This window comes from Palaemon carinicauda, chromosome 22, assembly GCF_036898095.1.
Source record: "Palaemon carinicauda isolate YSFRI2023 chromosome 22, ASM3689809v2, whole genome shotgun sequence".
Lineage (NCBI taxonomy): Eukaryota > Metazoa > Arthropoda > Malacostraca > Decapoda > Palaemonidae > Palaemon > Palaemon carinicauda.
The window spans coordinates 2,322,260-2,348,292 of NC_090746.1; the positions used below are offsets into that span (position 1 = coordinate 2,322,260).

General features: G+C 42.3%; 2 protein-coding genes across 3 annotated transcripts in view; both read left to right on the plus strand.

The window, feature by feature from the left end:
- The window catches only part of LOC137616276 (uncharacterized), a 54,448-nt gene extending 41,286 nt beyond the window's left edge, over positions 1-13,162 (plus strand). For both annotated transcript variants that reach the window (XM_068345904.1, XM_068345903.1), the window contains exon 2: positions 10,579-13,162. In XM_068345904.1, coding sequence (XP_068202005.1) covers positions 10,601-11,227 — 627 coding nt within the window. In that variant the 5' untranslated portion in view covers positions 10,579-10,600 and the 3' untranslated portion in view covers positions 11,228-13,162. The remainder of the gene's footprint in view (positions 1-10,578) is intronic.
- Positions 1-26,033, plus strand: part of LOC137616275 (HAUS augmin-like complex subunit 1) — a 192,126-nt gene that overhangs the window by 18,544 nt on the left and 147,549 nt on the right. The gene's annotated exons all lie outside the window — the stretch shown is intronic.

Genomic DNA, 26,033 nt, shown 5'->3' on the forward strand with positions numbered 1-26,033 from the left:
CCAGTACAGTACCAGATTCGAAGGCCATCTGGCAGGATGCCTTCCAACATTCATGGGACAAGATGGACATTTATGCGTTTCCCCCCCATTGCCTAATGAGACGACTCATTAACAAAGTAAGTGCATCGTAAGATCTCTCGATGACCGTCATAGTTCCGATGTGGCAGCATGGAGAATAGTTCCCGGACCTTCTACATCTGCTCACAGAAGCACCAAGAGATCTAACACCTCTACCCGAGCTACTAAAAAAACTGCATGCAAAGAGAGACTTTTCACAACCAGTTGCTAAAAGGATGTATGGATACCTCCGGGACTCTTCAGCTACTGTATACCAGGCAAAGTGGTTTATCTTTTGTGGTTAGTGTCTTTTGTATACCAAGCGAAGTGGTTTATCTATTGTGGTTGCATGCGGACATGTGGAAGCGGCAAACAACCTTCAGAGTCCATTACCTGCAACATGTAACCCACAGGAATCTGGACTCTTTCTCCATAGGTTCTGTGATGGCTGCACAAAATGTGGTTGCAAGCACCTCGACTCCCTTTTAGGACAAGAAGCAGTCGGTTGAGGTCAGATGTTACCTGCTATAAGACTAGAATGAATGTGCGAATTACTGACCTTTTCGTCTTTCATTCTCTTCTCTCTTGGAGTTGAGCAACTAAGGAACTCTGTAAGATGACCTGTAACTGCAGGTGGGTACCATTATCCCTTGGTGTAACCTGACATATGTGTACTGTATATGCGTATTTGTTATGTCCCCGATCTCCTTACTTACGGGAATCGTGCAATGTCTAGGTTAAGTTTGTTAAGTATTTAGTTTAGCTCCAAATATTTCCTACCTGGTCTATTCGCATTGCCGAGTTCTCACACATTCACTTGATTGTCCAGGTCATTTTCAGGGTGTCTGTATTTAGTGAGTGCAAAACATAGAATAACACCCCGGCACAGGAACCAACCAGTTGGCTTTTGGACTAACGCATACTTTAAGGTGTGTTCCCACTGTAGAGAGTGAAAGAGTTGTATTCATGTCAGAACAAATGACAAATTGTGAAGTAATTTGTATTTTTCCTAGCTATACAAACCTTGATCTCTTTACACATACCTGACTCTCCATCATCCAACCCCTGGGATAGTTCTGCTCGCAATTGAAAAGTGACATTATTCAATCGGTGAGTTTGTGAGCAGATTGGCCAGTCTATCCCTCGCTACCGCTGCTAATTAGCGGTGGGTCATTATACATTACTAAAATTCTTTTTGCTAGTTTTCAGCATTTGCCAAAATAATATTCACTGTAAAAAGCTCAAGGTTTGTATAGTTAGGAAAAATACAAATTTCCAAATTTGTAATTTTTCTCTTACAGGTGTGATTGGTTTTGAGGACTTGCAATCATGTGGATTAGCCTTGGCATAGCGGCTGCTCTTGTGGTGGTACATTTATGTCTGCCATGGAGACGGATTCTCACCACCTTTGCCCTTTGTACAGACGATACTCATGTGTCCTGGCTTCTCCATGGGATGTGTGTCTGGAGTAGCCATCCTCCCAGTGCAAGTGTTATATTATGCCACAGAAGTAGTAGTCTAGGGGTGATTCTTCACCCTCGGGACTTCCTTGAAGTCAAGGAAGTCCCAACTTTTTTCTCCAGCGCCTTGTAACTTTCCTCTGCTTCTTCTCAATCAGTTTCTTCTGGATGCCCATCAAGTAAGAGTGATGTCCATTTAACCCCAGGACATCCTTCGGACTCAGAGGACCCTTGGGGAATCTCTCTAGACACTTTGCATCATTTTTAACTTCCTTGTGGTTTTCGGGCTCCCCCACTAAAGAATGGCTTGTGAATGTGTTGAAGCTTCGCACACTGCAGGAGTGCACAGCTGCATCTGTAGTGGTTGGTCACAACCTTCCCCGCCGAGCCACCAAAGGGGTGTCCCTTTCAATTGGTCACGTGCCCCCAGCTGATCCTTCCTCTGCAATTCTTTGCCCACCTGAGGAATCGCAGGCTGGTTCACTGCGGAGTTCCAGCGGAATGTAATCGCCCCACTGGGGTGAGTGTACACACCGAGTTCGCTCAGCAGGAGGTTCCTCACGATCCTCTACCCTACGTAGAGGGTAGTTTCTCTCGCCAGCTCAAGAGGACAGTTTTACTTGGGCAGTTACCTTCCCAAGGTCCTTGTAATAGAGTATGCAAACCCTTGCCTTCTTGCTCATGTACTTCGGTGCATCCTGGTAATTGTGGCTGTCGACTCCCTGTAGTCACAGTCTCCTGTCACTGTGTCCCCCAGACACAAGGAACCTCTACGAGTCTTGTGAGTGTGAAATCCTTTTGGGTTCCGCCTCGGTCTTCTGATCCTTTGGGAGAAGTGCCGGGTTGGTCTGATGTGGGCAATTGATGGCAGCGTGCAAGCTCAGCCATCCCACCCTTGCCTTTCTTAGCCCCATGCGAGACAATCTCGTCCTTTACCTTTCTTGAAGAAGCCATTCCACCCATGCCTTGCTCGTCCCCATGCGAGACAATCTTGTTCATTTTCTCTCCTGACGAAGGTCTGGCTTCTTCTGGGACATGCCCCACTGCTGTGGCATGAACAAGCCATCCTTAAGAGAGTATCATTATCGTGATAGGCTAGCGCTTTGACATCCATCTCCCCTAGCTCCTTCAGCCACCCACTCGTTCGCAAGAAACACACCAGGGTTTCTAGAGTTCCCGCCCAGTAACCAGGGAAGTTTGTGCCCGTAATTATACCCTCTTCAGTGCCCGGTTCTCCTGGTGGGTCGAGCTCACCTTTGAGCCATAGATGTAGGGGCACTGGCTTGGGCGCTCCCCCGTTCATCCACCATTTGGGAAAACTGGCCATTATCTTGGTTAAAGTGGCTGCAAAGTGGAGGCATCAGAGGTCTGTGATGCCTCCTCCAGGAGACATTTTGCACCCAAGAACTAGTAGAGGGTTGAGATGTAGAGAGATTTCTATCACGTATAACTACCGCGTCACCAGTCGAGGTAGGGTAGTTCGTACCACACCAGTCATTCTGCCCCCAGAGCACGTTGCTGCTCCTGTGGAGCCTCCCTAGGCCTTGCAGCCAGCGGCGGCCCCTCGGAAGAAGACATGCAGTCTTCTGTCGTCTTTCTCAGCCAAGTCTCAGGAGTGAAAAGATGTGAAGACTCATCTGAAGAGGTGGGCATCGAAAATCATTGATAACCCAATGAAGCATTTAGGTTGCGTTATCATCCTAATTTCTGCCAGTTACATGAAAAGTGCCTCTTGAGGTCTCGATCCCCTGCTCGGGTACCTGATGATGACAGCTACCCAACCCGGACTCGTATGGGTGAGAGTCTGGAGTTGGATTAATCTCAGCCTTATGATTCTGACAAACTGTGATGGTGTTTTTCCTCCGCCAGCCATCCCTAAAGTACCCGCCACCTAGCAAGGAGAGTCTGACTATTCCTTCATGCAGATGTCAGCTTGCATGAGGAAAATTAGTAGACCCGGGATCCCACATACTCCCCTCCCAAGGAGAGAGACACGGTCTTCGATACATTGTGCTGTGTCCCAGGGCCCAGAAAGACTAGGGTTGAGCTGCCCTTGTCCAGAATGGTGTCTGGGTCTATTAAGAAGGTCATTACCCAAATTGTGGGGGAAAAAAAAGTCTCCAAGGGCGAGTAACTATTTTTGCTTACTTTCTTGACCTTTCGTTAGGCAGAGGAAGTATTACAATATTCTGCATGACGAACCCTCACCCTTGCCATTGGACCCAGCTGTGTCAGCCTTGGCTCAGGGTATGTCTGTTGACAAGTTAGCTACTCAACAGGTTACTTTTTCAGCTGCAGTAGCTGCGAACATGGAAAGGACTGCTAAGGCAACTTTGCAACCCTCTTCGTGTATTGACTACTGATCTGGCTCAGTTGGTTATCTGACCAACAATTAGGGTTTGTTGGATTTATATAGGAAAGCCTTTAAGACGTCCTGCTTTCCAGAGCGAGGGCTGTTGAGTTCCTCACTCACAATGTAGTCAACCAGTGGGCAAAGGAGATTACGAAAAGATGCGACTCTGTCATTTCAAAATTTCAGAGGCAGGTGCTGAAGAGAGAAGCGCTCAGCCTTCGCAACTCATCATCGGAGGGTTTTTCCCTGTTTTACATAGACGATATTGATGTGGTTGTAGAGGGCTGGAGGAAAGCGGGTCAAGACCCCCTTCTCCATAAGGTGGTAGCATCTCACCCTCACTCTTTGGCTCTTCTGCACCAAAACCATCTCCTATGCAATGCCAGGCACACAAGAAGACGGTTGGGGCTTCTAAGCAGTCCACCGGGAAGAAGCTAAATCCCCAAGCAACCCTTTCATGGTAAGGGTGCAAGGGGCAGAGGAGACAGAGATGCAAACATAGTCGTTCCCGCTAGCGGGCCCCAATCCTCCTGCCTTAACACCGGTGGGGGATGTCTAAAGCACAGGTGACAGAGATGGGAGATCCTTGGGGCTGAACCTTGGACAGTTTCGATCCTTTGAGTGGGTACCACGTCCCATTTACTCTTGCCCTCCTCTGTCACGACATCCAGTAATGTCATATTCCTTGGTGAGAGGATCAGCGAATGATCTAGCCCTTCAGGCGCAAGTCCAAACCATGTTGGAGAATAGTATTCTCCAAGAGGTCCTCGACTGGTCTCCAGCCTTCTACAGTCATCTTTTTCATCTAGAAAAGGTCTCGGGAGGCGTGAGACCCGTTTTCTCAGCTCTGAAAGGGGTAGTTCTGACAGACTCCATTCAAGATGAAGACTGCAGAAAAAGTCAGACCAGGTGAAATCATGATCACGCTGGATCTAAAAGATGTGTACCTTCAGATCCCAATTCATCTAGCATCCAGGAAGTATTTGAGATTCATACTGCAGGGAAAAATTTACCAGTTCCAGGTAGTGTGCTTTGGACTGTCCACAGCACCTCAGGTGTTCACAAGAGTGTTCACTTTAGTCTTAATCTGGGCCCATGCTAGTGCCATTTGTCTACTTTTTTATTTAGTTGACTGGTTGATTTTTGCTAACTCTGTGGTAACCCTACTCCTACTTGCCTTTTGCCTCGACCTGGGGTTTGTAGTAAATTTTGACAAATTTCTTTCCAACCTTCACAAAATCTGGTATATCTCAGGATTCAGATATACACCCAAGAAGGTAAAGTGTTTCCGTCTCAAAGCAGAATCGAGAGAGACTGGAAAGTGGCTAGCCATTGATGGGGTATCCTCTGTCATTCCCAAAGATATTTTCTCAACACTATTTGTAGATGACCTCTCTGTATCATTCGCTGGAGCTAGAATGGTAATGGTCGAGAGAAAATTACATCTGCCAATTGTCAAAATTATTTAGTGGCCTGATAGGAATGGGTTGAAGTTTTTGACAAGCAAAACTGATGTTGTCCATTTCTGTCGTATACGGGGAGTATATCCAGACGTTGATATATACAGTACATCAAAGGTCAACGGATCCCATGTGTAAGTGGAGCTAGATTTTTAGGATTGGTATTTGATTGTAATCATACATGGGTTTCTCACTTAAAGGCCTTAAGAGCTAGATGTTTTGAGGCTCTGAATCTTTTAAAAGTATTGTCCCATATATTATGGGGTGCAGACCACAAAACTATTTTAAAATTATACAAGGCCTTAATTTTTTCAAAAATTAGTTTTGTATGTGAAATATACTACTCAGCCACTCCAAGTCAATTAAAGATATGGAAAATGACTGGAGAGGCATTAAATAAAACGGGTGAATTTATCATAATTTTGATATTCTTGGCAATGTGCATAAAGTATAATGAAGTTGCATAACTTATTTTATCAACACAGTTATCAACCAACATCTTAGTGTCAAAATTATCGTAATTTACTCGGTCCTCACGTGACAGTCTAAGTAAACAATGAAAACTGCGCGCAGGTAAACGGATAGGGAATGCCTCGTGTGAATGTACAACATTTCGACGGCAGTTAGCCACTGGCTAGCCTGTTGGAAAGAAAACGGGTCATGTGAATCGGCCTTGAAAGTTCGATTTTGCTTGGTTCCAGAACACGTAAGTGTGTCTGGAATTGAAGAGGCAGATTCACTGGCAAAGAATGCTGCAGCCGAGTTGCTACTAAAAGGTATCCCATTCTCTGTAATGAATTTTTACCTACAATTATGAATTTTATTCATGATAATTGGCAACAGCATTGGGAAAGTTTAATTGAAAATAAGACGAGAGAAATTGCAAATGTTATATCCCCTTGGAGGTACAACGGGATGCCCCGAAAGTGGGAGACTACTCTTTGTTGTCTCAGCATTGGTCACACTATGATGACAGATGAGTTTCTGCTGGCTGGCCAACACCAACCATATTGTGACGACTGCTTGATACCTTTGACAGTGAGGCATTTATTGACTGAATGCCCCACTTATAGCACAGAAAGAAGTGGATATCTGTTTGAGGCTCGAGGTGAGAATGACAGGTTCATCCTTGCCGAGATTCTTGGACGTGTTGTACAATGTTGGCGGCATTTTTAGATTAATTTCAGAAGCAGGTCTTCTGGAAGGTATTCAACTTTTATAATGACATATTTGCTTTTATAGTTTTGATTGGATATTCTTTTATTCTTTATTATAATAAATGATATCGGCGTCAATGACTTTCGGTGTCAGGATGCCAGAAAACTTCAAATCAATCAATCAATTGGGGAATTGGCTCATCCCTTCCTCCTGCAAGGCTTGCTACAGGCTCATCTATGTCTTCGCCTGTTGGGGCACTCGACCTCCCTGGAGCGGCAAGTACATAATGGCCACCTTAGCATTCAGTCTTTCCAGTGGCTGCTAAAGACCTTCTGGTCTTAACATATGGACCTTCCGGACTTGAGTTTGTGGGTGATAATGTCAACCTTCTCAAGGGAGTAGATCTTTCTCCTCTCCCAGATATGATGCTCTTTACAGATGCATCAAAAGAAGGGTGGGGCTCACCTGTTACAGCACGTGGCCTCCGAGCTGTGGTCTGATTCCAGCTGGCAGTGCCACATAAACCTCCTGGAGATTTTATAGCCCTCAATCATTTCCATCAGGTCCTTTCAGGTCACTCTGTAATGTTAATGAGCTACAACACAACGTTAGTGGCATGTCTAAACAGGTGAGGAGGTAAATTTTCTTTCTGCCTAATTAGGAGACTTCTCAATAAAGTAAGGGCATCACAAGATCTGTCAATGACCCGTATAGCTCCACTGTGGCAGCAAGCAAAATGATTTCCAGACTTTTTACTTCTGTTAAAAGAAGTACTGATGGAGTTGCTACCCCTCTAAGATCTGTTTCAGCAACCACAAGCAGAGATTTTGTATAGAGCAGTTGCTTCCCTACGACTTCATGCATGGAGGCTATCCAGCGTCTCCTCTCGCAGAGAGGCTTTCTGCACGTAGTGGCAAAACGGATGCCTGTGTACCTCAGGCAGTCGTCTATTGCCATCTACCATGGGAGGTGATCTATCTTCTGTAGTTGGTATTATGGAATAAGTCTCTCCACTTGATGCCACTATCCCCTTGATAGCGAAGTTTTTGTTATACCTTAGGTAGGAAAAACTCATGAGCAGTCTCGGCTGTGAAAGACTACCGTTCATCCTTGAACCTTGTCTTTAGACAATGGAGTTGACATTGTCTCCTCGACGGAATTGTCTTTACTCATACAGAGTTTTAAGCTTACATGCCCTCAGTTGGAAGTTGGTCCTCCTCATGTAGTGAAAGTATTACGCTCCCTGAAAGGAGCTCCTTACAAACTGTGAAGTCAAGCATTCAGATCTTGACTTGATTCTTAAGATGCTTTTCCATCTTGCTCTTGTCTCAGCCTCAAGGGTTAGCGAGTTGCATGGTCTATACTATAACATAGCCCATTCAAGGGGATGGGGCTAGGTAACACTCACCTTCGTCCCTGAGTTTATTGCAGACTCAGAATCCGGCTGTAGCTGACTCTAGGTGCAGGCCTTTCCAAATTTTGAGTTTTAGGATGGTAACTGACGATCCTGATCAGCTGTTACTATGTCCTCTGAGAATGTTGAGATGCGCTATCAAGGGCTTATCAAGAGCTCGCCCACAAAGTAGGTGTCTATTTGCGAGTACAGTCAAAGAACATGATTTCCTCTTGGATTCGGCAGGTCATCGACTGTGCCTTAAACTATAACTTCTATACAGGGTGAAAAACCCAGATTTCATGATGTTAAGGGTGTAAGTATATCCCTAGCATTTAATAGAAACTTCTGTAAGTATATATATCCCTGGCATTAAATAGAAACTTCTATGTGGTGCAGGTACTTCAAGAAGGAATTTGGCAAAGGAGAACAACCTTCACTTCCCATTACCTGCAAGACATAACAAACAAGAACCTAGATACCTTTACTCTGGGTCCTGTGGTGGCTGCTTAACAAGTGGTTTAGCTACATCACCTCCCATAGGACTAGTAGCAGTTGGTCGAGGCTGGATGTTACTCTGTATTAGTCTGGGAGAAATGGATAGAATAACTAGCCTTTTCTGCCTTCATCATCCTCTCCTTTGGGGCACAGCATCTGGTGGACTCTGCAAGCTGCAAACTGATCTACCTCCGACTGCAAGTGAGAACCATTTAAATTTGTGTGGTCTGAGATATCTTGATATATTTTGTCATGTCCCCAATCTCCCTGCGAGGAGGAGATGGACAATGTCTAAGTTTAAGTTTGAGGGTGTGAGATGTCACTCCTTCCTCTTAGCTGGTCAAGTCACCATGATTGCTTTTCACTCATTTACCATGAGTTCTTTCATTTAGCTGGTCAAGTCACAATGCTTGCTTTCCACTCATTCACCGTGATTGCTTTCTCTTAGCTGGTCGAGTCACAATGCTTGCTTTCCACTCATTCACCGTGATTGCTTTCTCTTAGCTGGTCGAGTCACAATGCTTGCTTTCCACTCATTCACCGTGATTGCTTTCTCTTAGCTGGTCGAGTCACAGTGGTTGCTTTCCTCTCATTCACCGTGATTGCTTTCTCTTAGCTGGTCGAGTCACAATGCTTGCTTTCCACTCATTCACCGTGATTGCTTTCTCTTAGCTGGTCGAATCACAATGGTTGCTTTCCACTCATTCACCGTGATTGCTTTCTCTTAGCTGGTCGAGTCACAATGGTTGCTTTCCACTCATTCACCGTGATTGCTTTCTCTTAGCTGGTCGAGTCACAATGGTTGCTTTCCACTCATTCACCGTGATTGCTTTCTCTTAGCTGGTCGAGTCACAATGGTTGCTTTCCACTCATTCACCGTGATTGCTTTCTCTTAGCTGGTCGAGTCACAATGGTTGCTTTCCACTCATTCACCGTGATTGCTTTCCACTCATTCACCGTGATTGCTTTCTCTTAGCTGGTCGAGTCACAATGGTTGCTTTCCTCTCATTCACCGTGATTGCTTTCTCTTAGCTGGTCGAGTCGCAATGGTTGCTTTCCTCTCATTCACCGTGATTGCTTTCTCTTAGCTGGTCGAATCACAATGGTTGCTTTCCACTTATTCACCGTGATTGCTTTCTCTTAGCTGGTCGAGTCACAATGGTTGCTTTCCACTCATTCACCGGGATTGCTTTCTCTTAGCTGGTCGAGTCACAAAGGTTGCTTTCCACTCATTCACCGTGATTGCTTTCTCTTAGCTGGTCGAGTCATAATGGTTGCTTTCCACTCATTCACTGTGATTGCTTTCTCTTAGCTGGTCGAGTCACAATGCTTGCTTTCCACTCATTCACCATGATTGCCCGGCCTGTCAGACGCTACAGCATTGTCAGGCTGAGAGTTTCAGGAGGTGTCAGGATACTCCTCTCACGCTTTACCAAGTTCAGAGTTGTACCTCAGGCCAAGTTTCCAGATAGTTGGAGTTTGGATTTCCACCCACCTAAGATTAAGTCTCCATAGTAATGAATGAAAGGTTTATATTTGTGTTGGAATAGATGACAAATTTGGAAGTAATTTATAATTTTTGTAACTATACAAACGTAAGCTCTTTACTCATATTTGTCCAGCCATTTACTTATCCCCCAAGAAGTCATGCCTGCAATGAAAATTGATTTATCTCACTGTGTGAACATGTGAGCAGGGTGCTTGATCTACCCCTTGCTAGCCCTGCTAACTAGTGAAGGGTTGTCGACACCTCGTGCAAGAGTTTATGGCTAGATTCTAGCTTTGCTAAAAACATATCCATAGTAAAGAATTCGGCTTCCGTATAATTATGAAAAATACAAATTACTTGCAAATTTGTAACATTAAATCATCGTCACACTTTGGATGGTCTTTCTTCATGGCTTTAATTCCATGTCTATTATACCTACCTCTGAAAGCCTATTTTCAGGATTCAGCTGTCAATTTCAAGTATTTGCATCTGTATTTCACATTCTTTTGTGAATGAAAATTTCTTTAGATTGTCTGTGTATTAGAAATCAGATCATTGGTATTTTACCACATTTGAGATTTAAGAGATTTTACAATAGAATTTGCTAATGCACGACTGTTCAATTTTTCAATTCAATATCTGGATGGATGCTAGATAATTGCCTTTGTTGGCTGTGACCCTCCAACTTCTCCATTTTTTTTTTATTGCAGTGAACCCAAATATATCAAAGTCATGGCCACTGAGAAAAAGTTTTCAGATGATATAGATGAAATACCAGACTCGAGCAGCTGTACGAAGCCCGGAAAGTATAAAATTGTGATTATAGGTGATGGAGGAACTGGAAAGTCCAGCTATGTCTCAAGATTACAAAGTGAAGGCTTCAGACACGAATACATAGCTACAATGGGTGTTGAAAAGACAGAAATTGTTGTAGATACATCTCATGGAGAATGCATTATTAGTCTGTGGGACACAGCCGGGCAGGAAAAACTAGGACCTTTACGGGATGCTTACTATGAGGGTGCAGATGCTGCAATCATATTTTGTGATGTGACTTCTCGTGTGACCTATAAAAATGTCCCGCTTTGGCACAAAGATGTTATGAGAGTTAGTGAAGGTATTCCAATTGTGCTCTGTGCCAATAAGATTGATGTAAAGGAGAGAAAAGTAAAAAGCAAAGGTATTACGTATCCTTTGAAGTTCAACATGGGATTCTTTGAAATAAGTGTCAAGAACAGATTATGTTTGAAAGAGCCATTAGAATACTTGCTTCAGCAACTAACCAAAGAATTAGATCTTAAAATTGTTGCTTCTCTGGATGCTGCAGTTTTTGGGGATGTTAGTAATATATGCATCTAGGTTATAGTGCTGTATTTTGTATTTTACTTCTATAAGTAACTGTGAATTTTATGTTAACTTACTGTGTAATTATCTATAGGAATTTGTAATAAGGTGGCAAAAAAACTTTGAACTTGATCTATTTTGGGTTAACCTTTTCTTTGGGTTACTCAGTGTTTTTTTAGCCTTGAGTTAATGTATAGTGAAGAGAAAAATAATGATGGACTTGCCAGCCTTATTGTATATTGTAAGTTGGCATGTTTTTTTTTTTATGATAATTATTAAAGATTGTGGAATGTTTTTGGGTTATAGTAATAACTCCTAAATCTGAGACCGGTAAATATGTCTGAGAAGTCCCCCCTAAGTAGACCTATACCATGTCTTTACCTGTCACAGGTGACTTGCTTAGATGCATTTCTGTCGCAGTCTAAACTTTGGCTTGCATTTTGAACTCTTGTAAAAGCTCTGCTCAAATTCTCGATCTGTCTCTCTCTCTGTAATCCTGAAATTGAATAGAGAGGTAAATTTACTCTTCTGTAACCAGTGTCGTAATTTTCTGCATCATCAATATTAGTGCAGTGAGCATTGATATCAATCTCTTTACATACTAAATATCCCCAATGTTTTTTGTGCTAGTATAGTATTCTTAATACATATACAGTAGCCAATTTTTAATCATAATGTTTGGAATTGGTTAACAGTCCTCCTACCGATTTTGCCTGTATATTTCCACTGGTATGTATGTGGACAGGGCTTTAGCTGATAGTAGTGCAGTACAAAAAATAATGAATATCCGGATTAGTGGTATGGGTGATGGTTTGATGACGAGATCTTTGGAAAAGATCTTGAACTTTGCAAAACATTTTGATGACTTAAAGTGTATAGCCTGTCAGATTAAGATATAATCATAAGATTTGACATGTTTTTCCTGGGATTATCTCCCAATATTGTTTAGTTACAGTATTATTATTTTTTTAGTTATTAATTTCTAAATTTATTTCTAAGTAATGTAGATAATTTAAATTCATTGGGCTGGAGATCCCCCCCCCCCACCTCTTAATAGATAGTTCATTCAAAAGTAATGAATGTTGTGTTAAGGATTACCCTTTCAAGGCCCTTCTATTTGGATGGCACAGTGTTATACAGTATATATATTTTGATGGAGTAGTATTTTCTCTTTCTCTCCACTGTAGCTTATACTCATAATGATCAAATAAAAACTATTTTATCTTAATACTCTTTTATGTTAACAGAATTTTACATTGTTTTAAGAAATGCCTATTTGCCCATCCTCATTCAGTCTGAGAGCCCATCATGTGTCCCTCAGATTCTGACCTGAGCTCACTTCCTTTTAGGGAAGATTATTATACAGACAAAATTAATGTGAATATGGAATTAATGTATTGAACAGTTGTAGGTTTTCACTCAAAAGTGATTTAAATGATTACTTAATGAGACATACTTAAACTGAAACCAATTAAGTTATTAATATAGTAGAAAATGAGTAAGGTGAACTACAGATAGAGCTTAGTTTGCATAGTCAAGGTATAATTCAGAGGTCAAAATACTGTACTGTTTTTTATATACTGTATAGTATATTAGCCTTATTAATCTTATTATTTTAATGATTTCAATTTGATAAGAAAAAATCCTTTGAATTGTGGTTTTAACTGAAGGATGGAAAATTAATAGCCTCAAAAAAATTATTGCACACTTGCATGTGTCTAAGCAAGAGAGGCTAATTGTCAGTTGTCCTCCTTGAGGTTGACTGACAATTTGAGAATTTGGGTTTAAAGAAAGAGGCCTTTTGCCTTTAGATATCATGTTATGAATAAAAGCAGTGTGAAGATAAAAGTTGGAAGAATTCAATGATTTTTTTCATTATAAACTTGAAGAGCTTTCTTTTCAAGTTAGATGTTAAATTTTAGGTTAGGAATTGAGGCAGTTAGAAAATTATATAGTTTTATTTTTCATAACCTAATTATTAGCTAACTTAAAAATGCAAAGAAAACTCTTTAATATCATATAATTAACCGAGAACATAGAATTCCCTAAACATTGTTAGTTTTTTTCTCTTTATTTTTATTAGGTTAGTATTTAAAGAGTTTTTTTTTTTCTAATTGGCTTTCTAAGATCTCGCTAATCGGTGAATGGTTTCTCTTTCTCTCAGTGGCTGTTTGTCTAGATAGGATCTAGCTCAGGGTTAAGAATTGAGATTATGTATAGTATTGTTTCCATATCAAATATTTTTAAAGAATTGTTAAAATTTTGATTAGTTTATTATGTATCATTTTTTCCCATGAATTTTATACAAAAAGAAATTCTTTTGAGAGATGTGTCAATGACCTATGAAGTTATGCAAAAAAACATTAAACAATTGAGTGGTTAGTTAATAAGCAAAGTGAGATCAGAGGTCAAATAATGTATATAAACCTAGCCAAATATATCCATTTTTTTTTTAACTTTGTGTCATGTCATTTCACCTAAAAATGTATGCATATTGTAATTTTGAATTTTTGCCAGGTTTTGCAAGCACAGTACTTTTTAGTACGAATGTATTTTTAAAGATATAGTAATTACTGTATAGTCCAGTAAATCTAGCCCAAAATAGGGGGTGACCCAGGACAAATTGCCAGAAAAACGAAACCACTTTCATATGTTTAAGTTAGACCTGCCACATGATATATCAAAAATGTAGAAAAATATATTTGGTGGAACATGGTAAAATATGCAAATTAAGGTAGCCATTACTAAAATTTCTGTTTTTGCCTATACTGACAAAAGTAATAGAGCTAGACTTATGAAAATGATATCCATACCCATGTTTTCATGGTCAAGGAATCATATGAGACCAATCTTAGGGATTTGTGATGATTACATCATAATGAATTCAATATGGTTGCCGTGGTAAGCACGAAAAAACTGAAAATCGCAGTAACTTTTACAGAATCCCACCAAAGACAGCAAACTTGGTGTCTATGTGAATGATTATTGAGCTTTCACATGTAGTAGTTATGAGGACTCTCCACAAAATGATGATTAAAAACCAGGACAGATGTTATAAGTCCAAACTGGAGAGTGGTACTAGGTGTTCCGGACGAGAGTAAATGTAACCCTGCCTAATGCACGACACCCGCCTCTGTCATATAGAAGAAATGCCTAAACTGTTTAACCATCATGTTTATTCAGAAGGTCGGGTTAAAAAACCAAGCTTTCATTCTAATATACCAAACTTTGCTTTGTTTTTTAACCCGACCTTCTGAATAAACATGATGGTTAAACGGTTTAGAGGCGGGTGTCGTGCATGAGGCAGGGTTACATTTACTCTCGTCCGGAACACCTAGTACCACTCTCCAGTTTGGACTTATAACATCTGTCCTGGTTTTTAATCATCATTTTGTGGTGAGTCCTCATAACTACTACATGTGAAAGTTTGAGCTCATTCTTTACTTATTTTAACACACTTCTGATCAGTTTCTCTATTTTGCAGGATGCTTGACTGTGTGTTCTGTGGCAAGCCAATTCACAATGGTGAGGCGCTGACAAAGCTGACGCAAAAGGGATGTGATGGAATTGCAAGGGCCTGTGTTGAACGGAATGAAACTGTTGCTGTGGCACCTGGACAACAAATACATACATTGTGTCGCAATAATTTCATCAATCCAAATTGCATACAAAGAGACAAACGTAAGCTTGACGAAGAGGACAATCAATCGAATGACAATCGTTTTAGTCTCCGTTCAGCAACTCCAACCCATTCTATCAAGGACCATTGCGTATTCTGTGGTGTAGGCGATAGATACAATGGGAGGAAGACAGACTATAAACTCATTTCAGTGCGAACAAAAATATATTCCAAAAGTATCATGGAATGTTGTGATAAACGCAATGACTCATGGTCTGAGACAGTGAAAGCAAGATTAGTTGTTGCTGGAGAAGACTTTTTTGCAGCTGAGGGTGTCTATCACAAGGCTTGTGACTCGAACTTTAGAAAGGGCAATCAGATACCACAGTTCCTCAGCTGTACAAAAAATGAGTACGGCACCAGTGCAAAAAAAATAAAAGTTGGATGCCCAGGGGATTCAGAAAAAGAATCTGCTTTCCTTAAAGCTGTTGAAAATTTAGAAGCAAATGATGTAGAACAGACAACTGTCAACGATATAATCACAAAGATGGCAGAACTATTAGGACCCAATTGTGAACCGTATACGTTTAAACATACGAAAAAAATGCTTCAGAAACACTTTGGTGACAGCATTTTGATAACTGAGATTAATGGTACTGAAAATGTTGTGACATTCAGGCGTAAGGCACAATCTATACTCAACAATTTCTATCAGCAATCAAGGCAGCTTGACTGTGAGTTAGAAAAGTTACGAATGGTAGAGGCAGCCGCCAACTTAATTAAGAGCGACATAAAGTCAATCATTCAGTCCAAGGAGTTATATCCGAGTACACTTGAGATGGCTTCAACTGAGAAGACTCTGTCATATCTACCAAATTCATTGAAACGTTTTCTTGATGTCCTATTTGTTGGAAAGGAGAAGAATTTAAAGATAAGCTCAGTTGGTCAAGCAATGATGCAGGCAACCCGCCCTTAATGGTGCGGAAATCCCTCTCCCAACTGAAATTCAGGAACTTGGAATTTTAGTTGATGAACTTCTAGAAGGACAAATGGTACCATCTGAGATAAGTTCATCACCAGCATTCCATTCTGTCAAGGAAAGATTACTGAATGCACTAAATGCAGTAGAACATAAAACAGGGAAACTGTGGGTTATGTATATGAAATTGATTGACATTGTTCGGAACTTCCTGAGGTCCGAACGAACAGGTGACTGGAAGTTGCATCTTGCAACCTTGCAAAATATGTTGCCTTATTTTGCTGCCTCTGGACATAACTTGTACACAAAGTCGGTGTACCTATATCTGCAGAAAATGTGGAAGCTGGAGGATTCCAATCCAGATATCTACTCCAACTTCATGGACGGTTTGCACGTCGTGCGAAGGTCGGATCGTTATTGGGCAGGACTGTCCCCAGATTTGGTTATAGAACAAGTTCTCATGAGAAGCCTTAAAACAACGGGTGGTTTGACGAGAGGACGGGGTATGACAGAAACACAGCGACTGGTATGGTGTCTGTCCAGACCTATTTGCGCAGAGGTCAATGATGCCATGCAGCAACTGACTTCAGTTAAGTATGCAACAAGTGAGCAGCATAAAGATCTGTCAAAGGCACGTCAGGCAAAGGACATAGCCGATACCAACAAACTCGTTTCAATACTGGCAGAAAGGAATCCATTTGAAGAAAGTATGTCATTGCAAAATATTGTGACAGGGGTAGCTACTAGAGAGGACGTTAATGTAGAGTTAGCCAAGGAAGTTGGACAGAAAATTCTTGAGGATATGACAGGAAATATTGTTAATCAATATGTATTTCGGAAACGAAATCAGGTTATAACACCAGAATCAAAGTCAACTATCAAAATTGATGGGGAGAAAGTGAACATCGATCCCCAGCTACTGTTTCAGAGACTGGTGATCGCCGGAACACAGGCTACAGATCTGCTGGATGCCTTTCAGTATGAACTATGCTCTTATCCACCAGCTCTGTTTGAGACCAGGCACGTTCAGCTTAAAGCCAACAAACCAGCCCTTGCAAAAGCTATTTGGGATTTGATCCCACAGGATGATCGTCCGGACAAACCTTCCAATTGCCAATATGTACTCGATGGTGGTGCCCTACTTCACAGGATTCCATGGCAAATTGGAGACACCTATAAGTCGATCCTTCAAAGGTACACGTCATATGTGAAGAAACGTTATGGAAAGGCAGTCATCGTTTTTGATGGTTACACCAGTGGGCCATCAACGAAAGATAGTACCCATCAAAGACGCCTAGGAACGCGCCAAGGAAGAGCAGTCAATTTTCAAACTCAGATGTCGCTCAAGATCAAAAAAGAGGAATTCCTATCAAATGATGAAAACAAGCAACGTTTCATTAATTTGCTTGGTGATTCCCTTGAAGCTGCTGGTTGTGAAGTTCACCACGCAAAAGATGATGCTGATCTACTTATTGTCCAGACCGCAATAAAGGTTGTGTCGCAGTGTAATGTTATTCTCGTTGGAGATGATACAGATCTTCTTGTCCTTCTATGTTATCATACTAAGAATGTGAAGTATAATATGTTCTGGAGGCCGGAGCCTAAAAAGGGAAAAAAGGAGCAACTTCTGAACATTGGACATGTATGTCAGAAACTTGGAGATGATCTTTGCAATAGCATTCTTTTTGTCCATGCGTTCCTTGGCTGTGATACAACTTCACGTGTCTTTGGTTATGGAAAGGGTGTGGCACTGAAGTTGGCACAGGACAGTGAATACTTTTGTGACCTTGCTAAGGTGTTTGGCAACTATGATTCCAGCGAGGATGAAATAATTCAGGCAGGGGAGAAAGCTATGCTTTGTGTGTACAAGGCAAAACCAGATGGCAATCTGGATTCACTGAGACACCACAGGTTTCAAGAATTAGTTGCCACTAGCAAAAAAGTTATTCACCCCAAATCATTGCCACCAACTTCAGGGGCAGTAAAGTACCACAGTTTCCGTGTTTTCCACCAAGTTCAGGCGTGGAAGGGTAACAGCCTGAATGCTGAAAATTGGGGGTGGAAGATCATCGAAGGAAAAATGTTCCCCCTTATGACTGATTTGGACGTTGCTCCAAAATCACTATTGGAAGTGGTAAGATGCAAATGCAAGACAGGGTGCGGAAAACGTTGTGGGTGCAGACGACTGGGTCTTGACTGTACACCAGCCTGCAGTGAATGCAGGGGGATCTGTGAGAACATGAACTTGGAGAACACTGACGAGACTTCAGATGATGATCGTGATATCTTGGGCATGTGAACCTACATTTAAGGAGAATTAACTGGCATGCCTTGGTTTCAATTTCAACAAACTGACACCTGCATTATAGATAAATAGACTCATTTACCATGAAAACCTATAAATAGACACCAAGATTGTTGTCTTCGGTAGGATACTGTCGAAGTTATTGCGATTTTCAGTTTTTGCGTACCAACCATGGCAGCCATATTGAATTCATTATGATGTAATCATGACAGCTCCCTGAAATTAGTCTCAAATGATTCTTCGACCATGAAAACATGGGTATAGACACCATTTTCATAATTCTAGCTCTATTACTTTTGGCAATATAATCAAAAACAGATATTTCGACAATGGCTACCTTGAATTGCATATTTCACCATGTTCCACCAAATATATATTTCTACATTTTTGATATTTCTTTTAGCATGATAATTAAAAGTCATTGCAAGTAATTTCATTTTTCTGGCAATTTGTCCTAGGTCAAATGGTAGATTTACTGGACTATGTATACCAATTTTTAACATTAAAATTAGGCCTCATACATGAGTTTTTACTTATCATCTTCTCTTTTATGTTCATACTCTTTGTTAGGATTAAAAATTGCCTTGATTCTTTGTGAAATTGGGATTCCTAAGTCTAGAGTTAGAATTTTCATGTCAAATTTGATGCAAAACATGAGTGACTATTTACCAGTTCTTTAAAATGGTTATGGAGAATTAAAGATGGATTTAGTAAGGTGAGAAGATCAAGCAGGTAAAACATACCTTTTATGTGTGAAGCAACGTTTTTTAGGTATAGTTAATGAAAGGAGCAAAGACACTACCAAAATTTCAGAGAGGTACAATCTTCATTTGAACTAATTATATTGTAGTGTTTGAAGGCCTTTAGGTAGTTGTTCAATACAGTCTTGCCCTATATTATACTATATTGTTAATTGGGTGGTTTACGTCATAGTTCGGATTTCCGTCTTGTAAAGCGAATTACAGTATATGTTGCATACTTGCATGTTCCGTATGCATATACTGAACACAAAAAATACTTGAAACCTACTGTAATTTTAAACTAGATACTTACATTAATATGTACAGTACAGCACTGTCATTATTTTACTATGTAAAATCTGACGGAAGTTCGCGAAAACCAACGTAACAGATTTTTTTTTTTTTTTTTACTTGGGGATGAGTGACATAAATCATGATAGATATAAAGCAAATAGACATAAATCAGGTTATTGCTGTAATGTCTGCATATTTGATGGTTAGTCATCTGAATTTTTAGACAAAAGGTCACTAAATACTGTAACTAGAGGGGCCCTATTAGAGTGCCAACCTCTGCCTCGCCATGTTATTTCTCAACCTTTTTCTTGACTTGACCTTGACCTTAATGTGTTAATTGGCATGGATTTTCATACACTCAAATATGAACCAAGTTTGAAGTCTGTGACAATGATGTCCATACATTACTTGAATTGGATATTTTGCTAGACTGTGACCTTGACCTTCCAAAATGTAATAATTTTCAATATTAAACTTACCCGATGATCATATAGCTGTCAGCTCTGCTGCCCGACAGAAAAAACCTACGGGCGGAATACGCCAGCGATCGCTATACAGGTGGGGGTGTACATCAACAGCGCCATCTGTCAAGTAGGTACTCAAGTACTCGATGTCAACAAAGAACCAATTTTCTCTCTGTCGTGCCACTGGCAAGACCTACTAAATACGCTGTTACTAACTGGATTTGTTTTCACAACTATTTGGTGAAGTACACTATTCCAGTTTTGAGCTTTCGCTATGCAGGGGTTTTATCTTCATTTCAAAACTTGAACTCGTTTTGGATAGATTTAATTATGGTGACAAAGAGAGTATGGACTCTCTTTCACTTTTAAATGGCCGACCCTTCCCTTAGACGGAAGTGTGTTTAGGTTTTTAGTAATTTTGCTTAACACGTTATAGATCTATATTTTATATCTCTCCGCCTTTATTAGGCCTCTTCGATTAACTTTCCTTTTATTATAAACATATAAATAAATTTTTATGTTTTGTTTACATGCGACCTTTCCTGATAGTAGGCGGTCCTAACTTGGAACCGAAGTTAATCAACGTTGAGCCCGTTATATCGTATTTAACCTTTAAAGAATTTATAACTTTTTAAATTTAATGTTTTATGAAAGAATTTCTTTGATAGTCTCGTACTGTTTTCAAAGATGAACTAACGTTTAGTTTTTTAGTCTACGCAGTTGTTGACGTTCAGGACGTTCAACATGCGCTCTATCGTTACGATAGAGAGAGAGTGTATCACGGTTTCACTTTGCAGTAAGAGTAAACCGATTCTAGCGTTTCGTTCATTCTTTCTTAGCTATAATGGTTTAAATTCTAAATTAAAGGAACTTTTTATTTGGAAAACCTTTCAGTTTTTTCCTTTAGCATATATCATGTTTTGACGATATATAATTGGGCTCTTCTCTCAGGTGCGAAATCTTGAGAGAAAGAGAGAGAGAGAGAGACGGAGGGAGAGAGAGGAGAAAAACGTTTCGTTCAAGCGGGTAACGTTGTTCTCGTTTTACTCTCCTCCCTAGTCGCTGTAGGGGAAGAAGGTAAAACGTTTCTAGGGTTTTATTCTTGTTCCCAGGATTTGTGCGGTGAGAGATTGTAAACGTAGTTTATTTGAACTAGTGTTTAGTCTCTTTCCCAGCCACTGAATTCTTTATCTTTATATATGTTTTCTGTTGCATTATACGACTGTTTTCGCAATTACTACCTTTTAATGAAGGGTAGGATTGCGTGTTTCAGGTAGAAATCAGTAAAAGTTTCGATTTCAGTGAAATAAATGCAAAACTGAAAATCAAAGTGATAAAGTGATATGCGCAAAGTGTTACAGTGTTGCGTCCGAGGGTTCGTCTGTTCGTGCCTGTCGTTCACCTAGTCCGGGACCTCTTGCAAGCTCCCAAGCCCAGGGGAGAAGTAATGTCGAACGACTTATGGGTTGCTCAGGCCTTGATCAACGAACAGACGTTTCCCTCCGTGGTTTCGGGCGTATCTACCCAAGATCGCCCCACCCACACAAAGACGAGAGAGCCCATTTACTTCTCGTCTGCGGAAGAGGTTTCTCGTAAGAAACCTTGGACCAAGGTCTCGCAGCTTATTAAGTGCAAGTCGGTCCCTTCCGCGCAAGTCCAACGGCCCAGGTGTAGCCACTGGGTCAGTTCGGACTCGCTGCAGTCTTCCGATGACTTCACACCTCCTAAGAGAGGTAAAGCGGTACCGCAACAGGCAGTCCGTCTGTTGCCGCACCCGCTATTTTAGACCCTCAGTCACAACGGACAGTAGCTCCGTCTGTTGCCGCTTTTGTAGACCCTAAGTTGTCTTTACTGCAGTCTATGCAGACTCAGTTAGCTGCGGTTATGCAGGAGTTTCGTGCGGAGAAGGTTGACACTGCTCCCGTTAGCCTACAATCTGCCACGGTTGTGCGCCCAGCTCACGCTGAGGCTGCCTGCTCCCACACTCCGGCCACGGAGAGGTTGGCGCTGCACCCGTTAGCCTACAACCTGCCACGGTTGTGCGCCCAGCTCACGCTGAGGCTGCCTGCTCCCACACTCCGGCCGCGGAGAGGTTGGGGCTGCACCCGTTAGCCTACAACCTGCCACGGTTGTGCGCCCAGCTCACACTGAGGCTGCCTGCTCCCACACTCCGGCTGCGGAGAGGTTGGCGCTGCACCCGTTAGCCTACAACCTGCCACGGTTGTGCGCCCAGCAGACGCTGAGGCTGCCTGCTCCCACACTCCGGCTGTGAGAGCTCCTCCACCCATGCGCAGTCGACCCTGCCAGACGCATGCTGACTCCCACAGACGCACGGAACACTCCGTTGCCGTGCGTGAGCTACCACAACAACAGGAGGGTGGAGTTAAGCTGCCGTGTTTTGACACAGTGCGTCAGCCTCCGCAACCCACTGTGGTTACCGCCACTCGCCCGCAGCAGACTAGTCAGTCAGGAGTTGAGGCTTCCCCACACAGCTTTGGTTGTTGCCAGTTCACAGACTGTCAAGCAGTTACATAACGTTGCCTTCTGGTCTGCTGCTAATGCACCAGTGCTGTATGTCCTCACGCACCTGTTGTGGTTGACAGTTCAGTTTTTGACAGTTCACACACTGTCAAGCAGTTACATAACGTTGCCTTCTGGTCTGCTGCTTATGCACCAGTGAGACCCTCACTGAGATAACCTAGCTTTTCTCGGACAAGGTTCCTGTAGATGAGAAAGTGCTGTTCTCCCTCCTACTGATATTCCTTTGAGGACTCTGTCATTTGGAGAGGAGCCTTAAGCTGCTTAGCCTCCTATGGACTTTAATTAAAGCATAACAAGGCTTCCAGGGATGGTAAATGGTTCCGCTTCAGTCGCTAACCCCGTCTGTTGCCACACCTGCTCCCGTAGACCCTAATGGGCTTTGCTGCAAGACATGCAGTCCAAGCTTGTGTCCTTGATAGAGGACTTTTTACGGAGAAGAACCTTCTGGCCAACAACCTTCCTACCGGTTGGTTGTACGCCCTGTTGACACTGAGGTATCCTACTCGCGTCCGCCAGTTGAGGTGGTTCCTCCACCGATGCGACCCAGTGTGGGTTGCCAGTCGCACGTTGACGTTAAGCGACGCTCGGAGGTGGTTGTTGACGTTCAGTGTGTCACTAGGAAGACGTTCAACAACCAGCAGAGGTGACTTGTTGTGACGCAGTGCGTCAACCTCAGCAACCCGGTAGGGTGTTGACTGCACAACCCAGACAGTCTAGACAGTTTCGGGTTGACGCTGTACTTCCTCGCGTCCCCATGGTTGACAGTTCACAGACTGTGCAGCAGTACCATGATATTGCGTCCGGCTCCGTCACGCATCCACCAGTGCGACCGGATTCATCGAGTCAGACGTTGCCCACTCCGTTGCCGTTTCCTCATCAGTTTCGGATGAGGAACCCTCTGATGAGGACGTTGCTGAACAAGACGATCAACCCCCAGCCCTGCTATCCATCCAGAAGATGCTGAAGAAGGAACGCTGCCCTGTCAGGCTGTGGATGAGTCTGGTAGGACACTGTCATCCGTGGTTCAATTTGTGTCACTTGGAAGACTACACCTCCGTCCTCTTCTGTATCATCTAGCTTTTCACTGGAAAAAGGACAAGACGCTAGAAGCAGTCTCGATCCCGGTTTCCGGAAAGATAAAGTCTGGTCTGACTTGGTGAAAGGACTTTATCAACCTTAGAAAGGGTCTTCCCCTGACTGTTCAGACTCCCAACCACGTTCTCTTCTCGGACACTTCGGACGTAGGCTGGGGTGCGACATTAGGCGGTAGGGAATGCTCGGGATTATGGAACTCGAGTCAAAGGACAATGCATTTCAACTGCAAGAAGCTACTGGCAGTACGTCTGACCTGGAAAAGCTTCAGGTCTCTCCTTCAAGGCAAAGTGGTGGAGGTGAACTCGGACAACACCCGGCTTTGACGTACATCTCCAAGCAAGGAGGGACCTACTCTCTGACATGGTACGAGATCGCAAGGGACCTCCTCACCTGGTCAACAGGTCTAGACTTTTCACTAGTAACGAGGTTCATCCAAGGCAACTTGAATGTCATAGCAGATTGTCTCAGCAGGAAGGGACAAATAATTCCAACAGATTGGACCCTCCACAAGGATGTATGCAAGAGACTTTGGGCCACCTGGGGCCAGCCAACCATAGATCTCTTCGCAACCTCGATGACCAAGAGGCTCCCAATAGTTTGCTCACCTATCCCGGACCCAGCAGTAGTTCATATAGATGCCTTTCTACTAGATTGGTCACATCTAGATCTATATGCATTCCCTCCGTTCAAGATTGTCAACAAGGTACTGCAGAAGTTCGCCTCTCACGAAGGGACAAGGTTGACGCTAGTTGCTTCCCTCTGGCCCGCGAGAGTATAACTCACCGAGGTACTTCGATGGCTAGTAGACGTTCCCAGAACACTTCCCCTAAGGGTGGACCTTCTACGTCAGCCACGCGTAAAGAAGGTACACCAAGGCCTCCACGCTCTTCGTCTGACTGCCTTCAGACTATCGAAAGACTCTCGAGAGCTAGAGGCTTTTCGAAGGAGGCAACCAGAGCGTTTGCTAGAGCAAAGGAGAACATCCACCCTTAGAATCTACCAATCGAAGTGGGAAATCTTCCGAATCTGGTGCAAGTCAGTATCCGTATCCTCGACCAGTACCTCTGTAACTCAAATAGCTGACTTTCTCTTATATCTGAGGAAAGAATGGTCTCTTTCAGCTCCCACTATCAAGGGTTACAGAAGCATGTTGGCATCAGTCTTCCGTCACAGAGGCTTAGATCTTTCCAACAATAAAGATCTACAAGACCTCCTTAAGTCTTTTGAGACCACGAAGGAGCGTCGTTTGGTTACACCTGGTTGGAATTTAGACGTGGTACTAAGATTCCTTATGTCAGACAGGTTCGAACCGCTTCAATCAGCCTCCCTGAAAGATCTCACCTTTAAGACTCTTTTCCTGATATGCTTAACCACAGCTAAAAGAGTCGGTGAGATTCATGCCTTCAGCAAGAACATCGGATTCTCATCCGAAACGGCTACATGTTCTACAACTTGGTTTTCTAGCCAAACACGAGCTGCCTTCTCGGCCTTGACCAATATCGTTCGATATTCCAAACTTATCGTATGGTTGGAAATGAACTAGAAAGAGTATTATGTCCAGTAAGAGCTCTTAAGTTCTATTTAAAAACCTTTACGAGGCCCGTCTGAAGCTTTATGGTGTTCAGTTAAGAATCCATCTTTGCCTATGTCAGAGAATTCTTTATCCTATTTTATCAGACTGTTAATACGAGAAGCTCATTCCCATCTGAATGAGGAAGACCAAGCTTTGCTGAAGGTAAGGACACACGAAGTTAGAGCTGTCGCAACTTCCGTGGCCTTTAAACAAAATGGATCTCTGCAAAGTATATTCGACGCAACCTATTGGAAAAGCAAATCAGTGTTCGCGTCTTTTATCTTAAGAATGTCCAGTCTCTTTACGAGAACTGCTACACTCTGGGACCATTCGTAGCAACGAGTGCAGTAGTGGTGAGGGCTCCACCACTACAATTCCCTAATTCCATAACCTTTTTAATCTTTCTCTTGAAATGTTTTATTATTGTTTTTGGGTTGTCCGGAAGGCTAAGAAGCCTTTCGCATCCTACTTGATTTGGCGGGTGGTCAAAGTCATTTCTTGAGAAGCGCCTAGATTAGAGGTTTTGATGAGGACCTTTAGTATGGGTTGCAACCCTTCATACTTCAGCTCCTAGGAGTCGCTCAGCATCCTATGAGGATCGCGAGGCTCAGTAAGGAAGACGTACTTAAAAAGGCAGAGTAATTGTTCAAGTCGACTTCCTTACCAGGTACTTATTTATTTTATGTTTGTTATTTTGAATAACTTCTAAAATGAAATACGGAATACTTAGCTCATAATAATGTCAACATGTAATGCTGGTCTCTACCCACCCCCCTGGGTGTGAATCAGCTATATGATCATCGGGTAAGTTTAATATTGAAAAATGTTATTTTTATAATAAAATAAATTTTTGAATATACTTACCCGGTGATTATATATTAAAGGACCCTCCTTTCCTCCCCAATAGAGACGCAGTGGACAGAGGAGAAAATTGGTTCTTTGTTGACATCGAGTACTTGAGTACCTACTTGACAGATGGCGCTGTTGATGTACACCCCCACCTGTATAGCGATCGCTGGCGTATTCCGCCCGTAGGTTTTTTCTGTCGGGCAGCAGAGCTGACAGCTATATGATCATCGGGTAAGTATATTCAAAAATTTATTTTACTAAGGAAAATAACATTTTTCAGCTTTTTACATAAAATTTAATCCCTGCAAGTTTCATTACTCTAAGATTAAAATTGGGACTAGGAAGCTGTTTACAAAACAAAC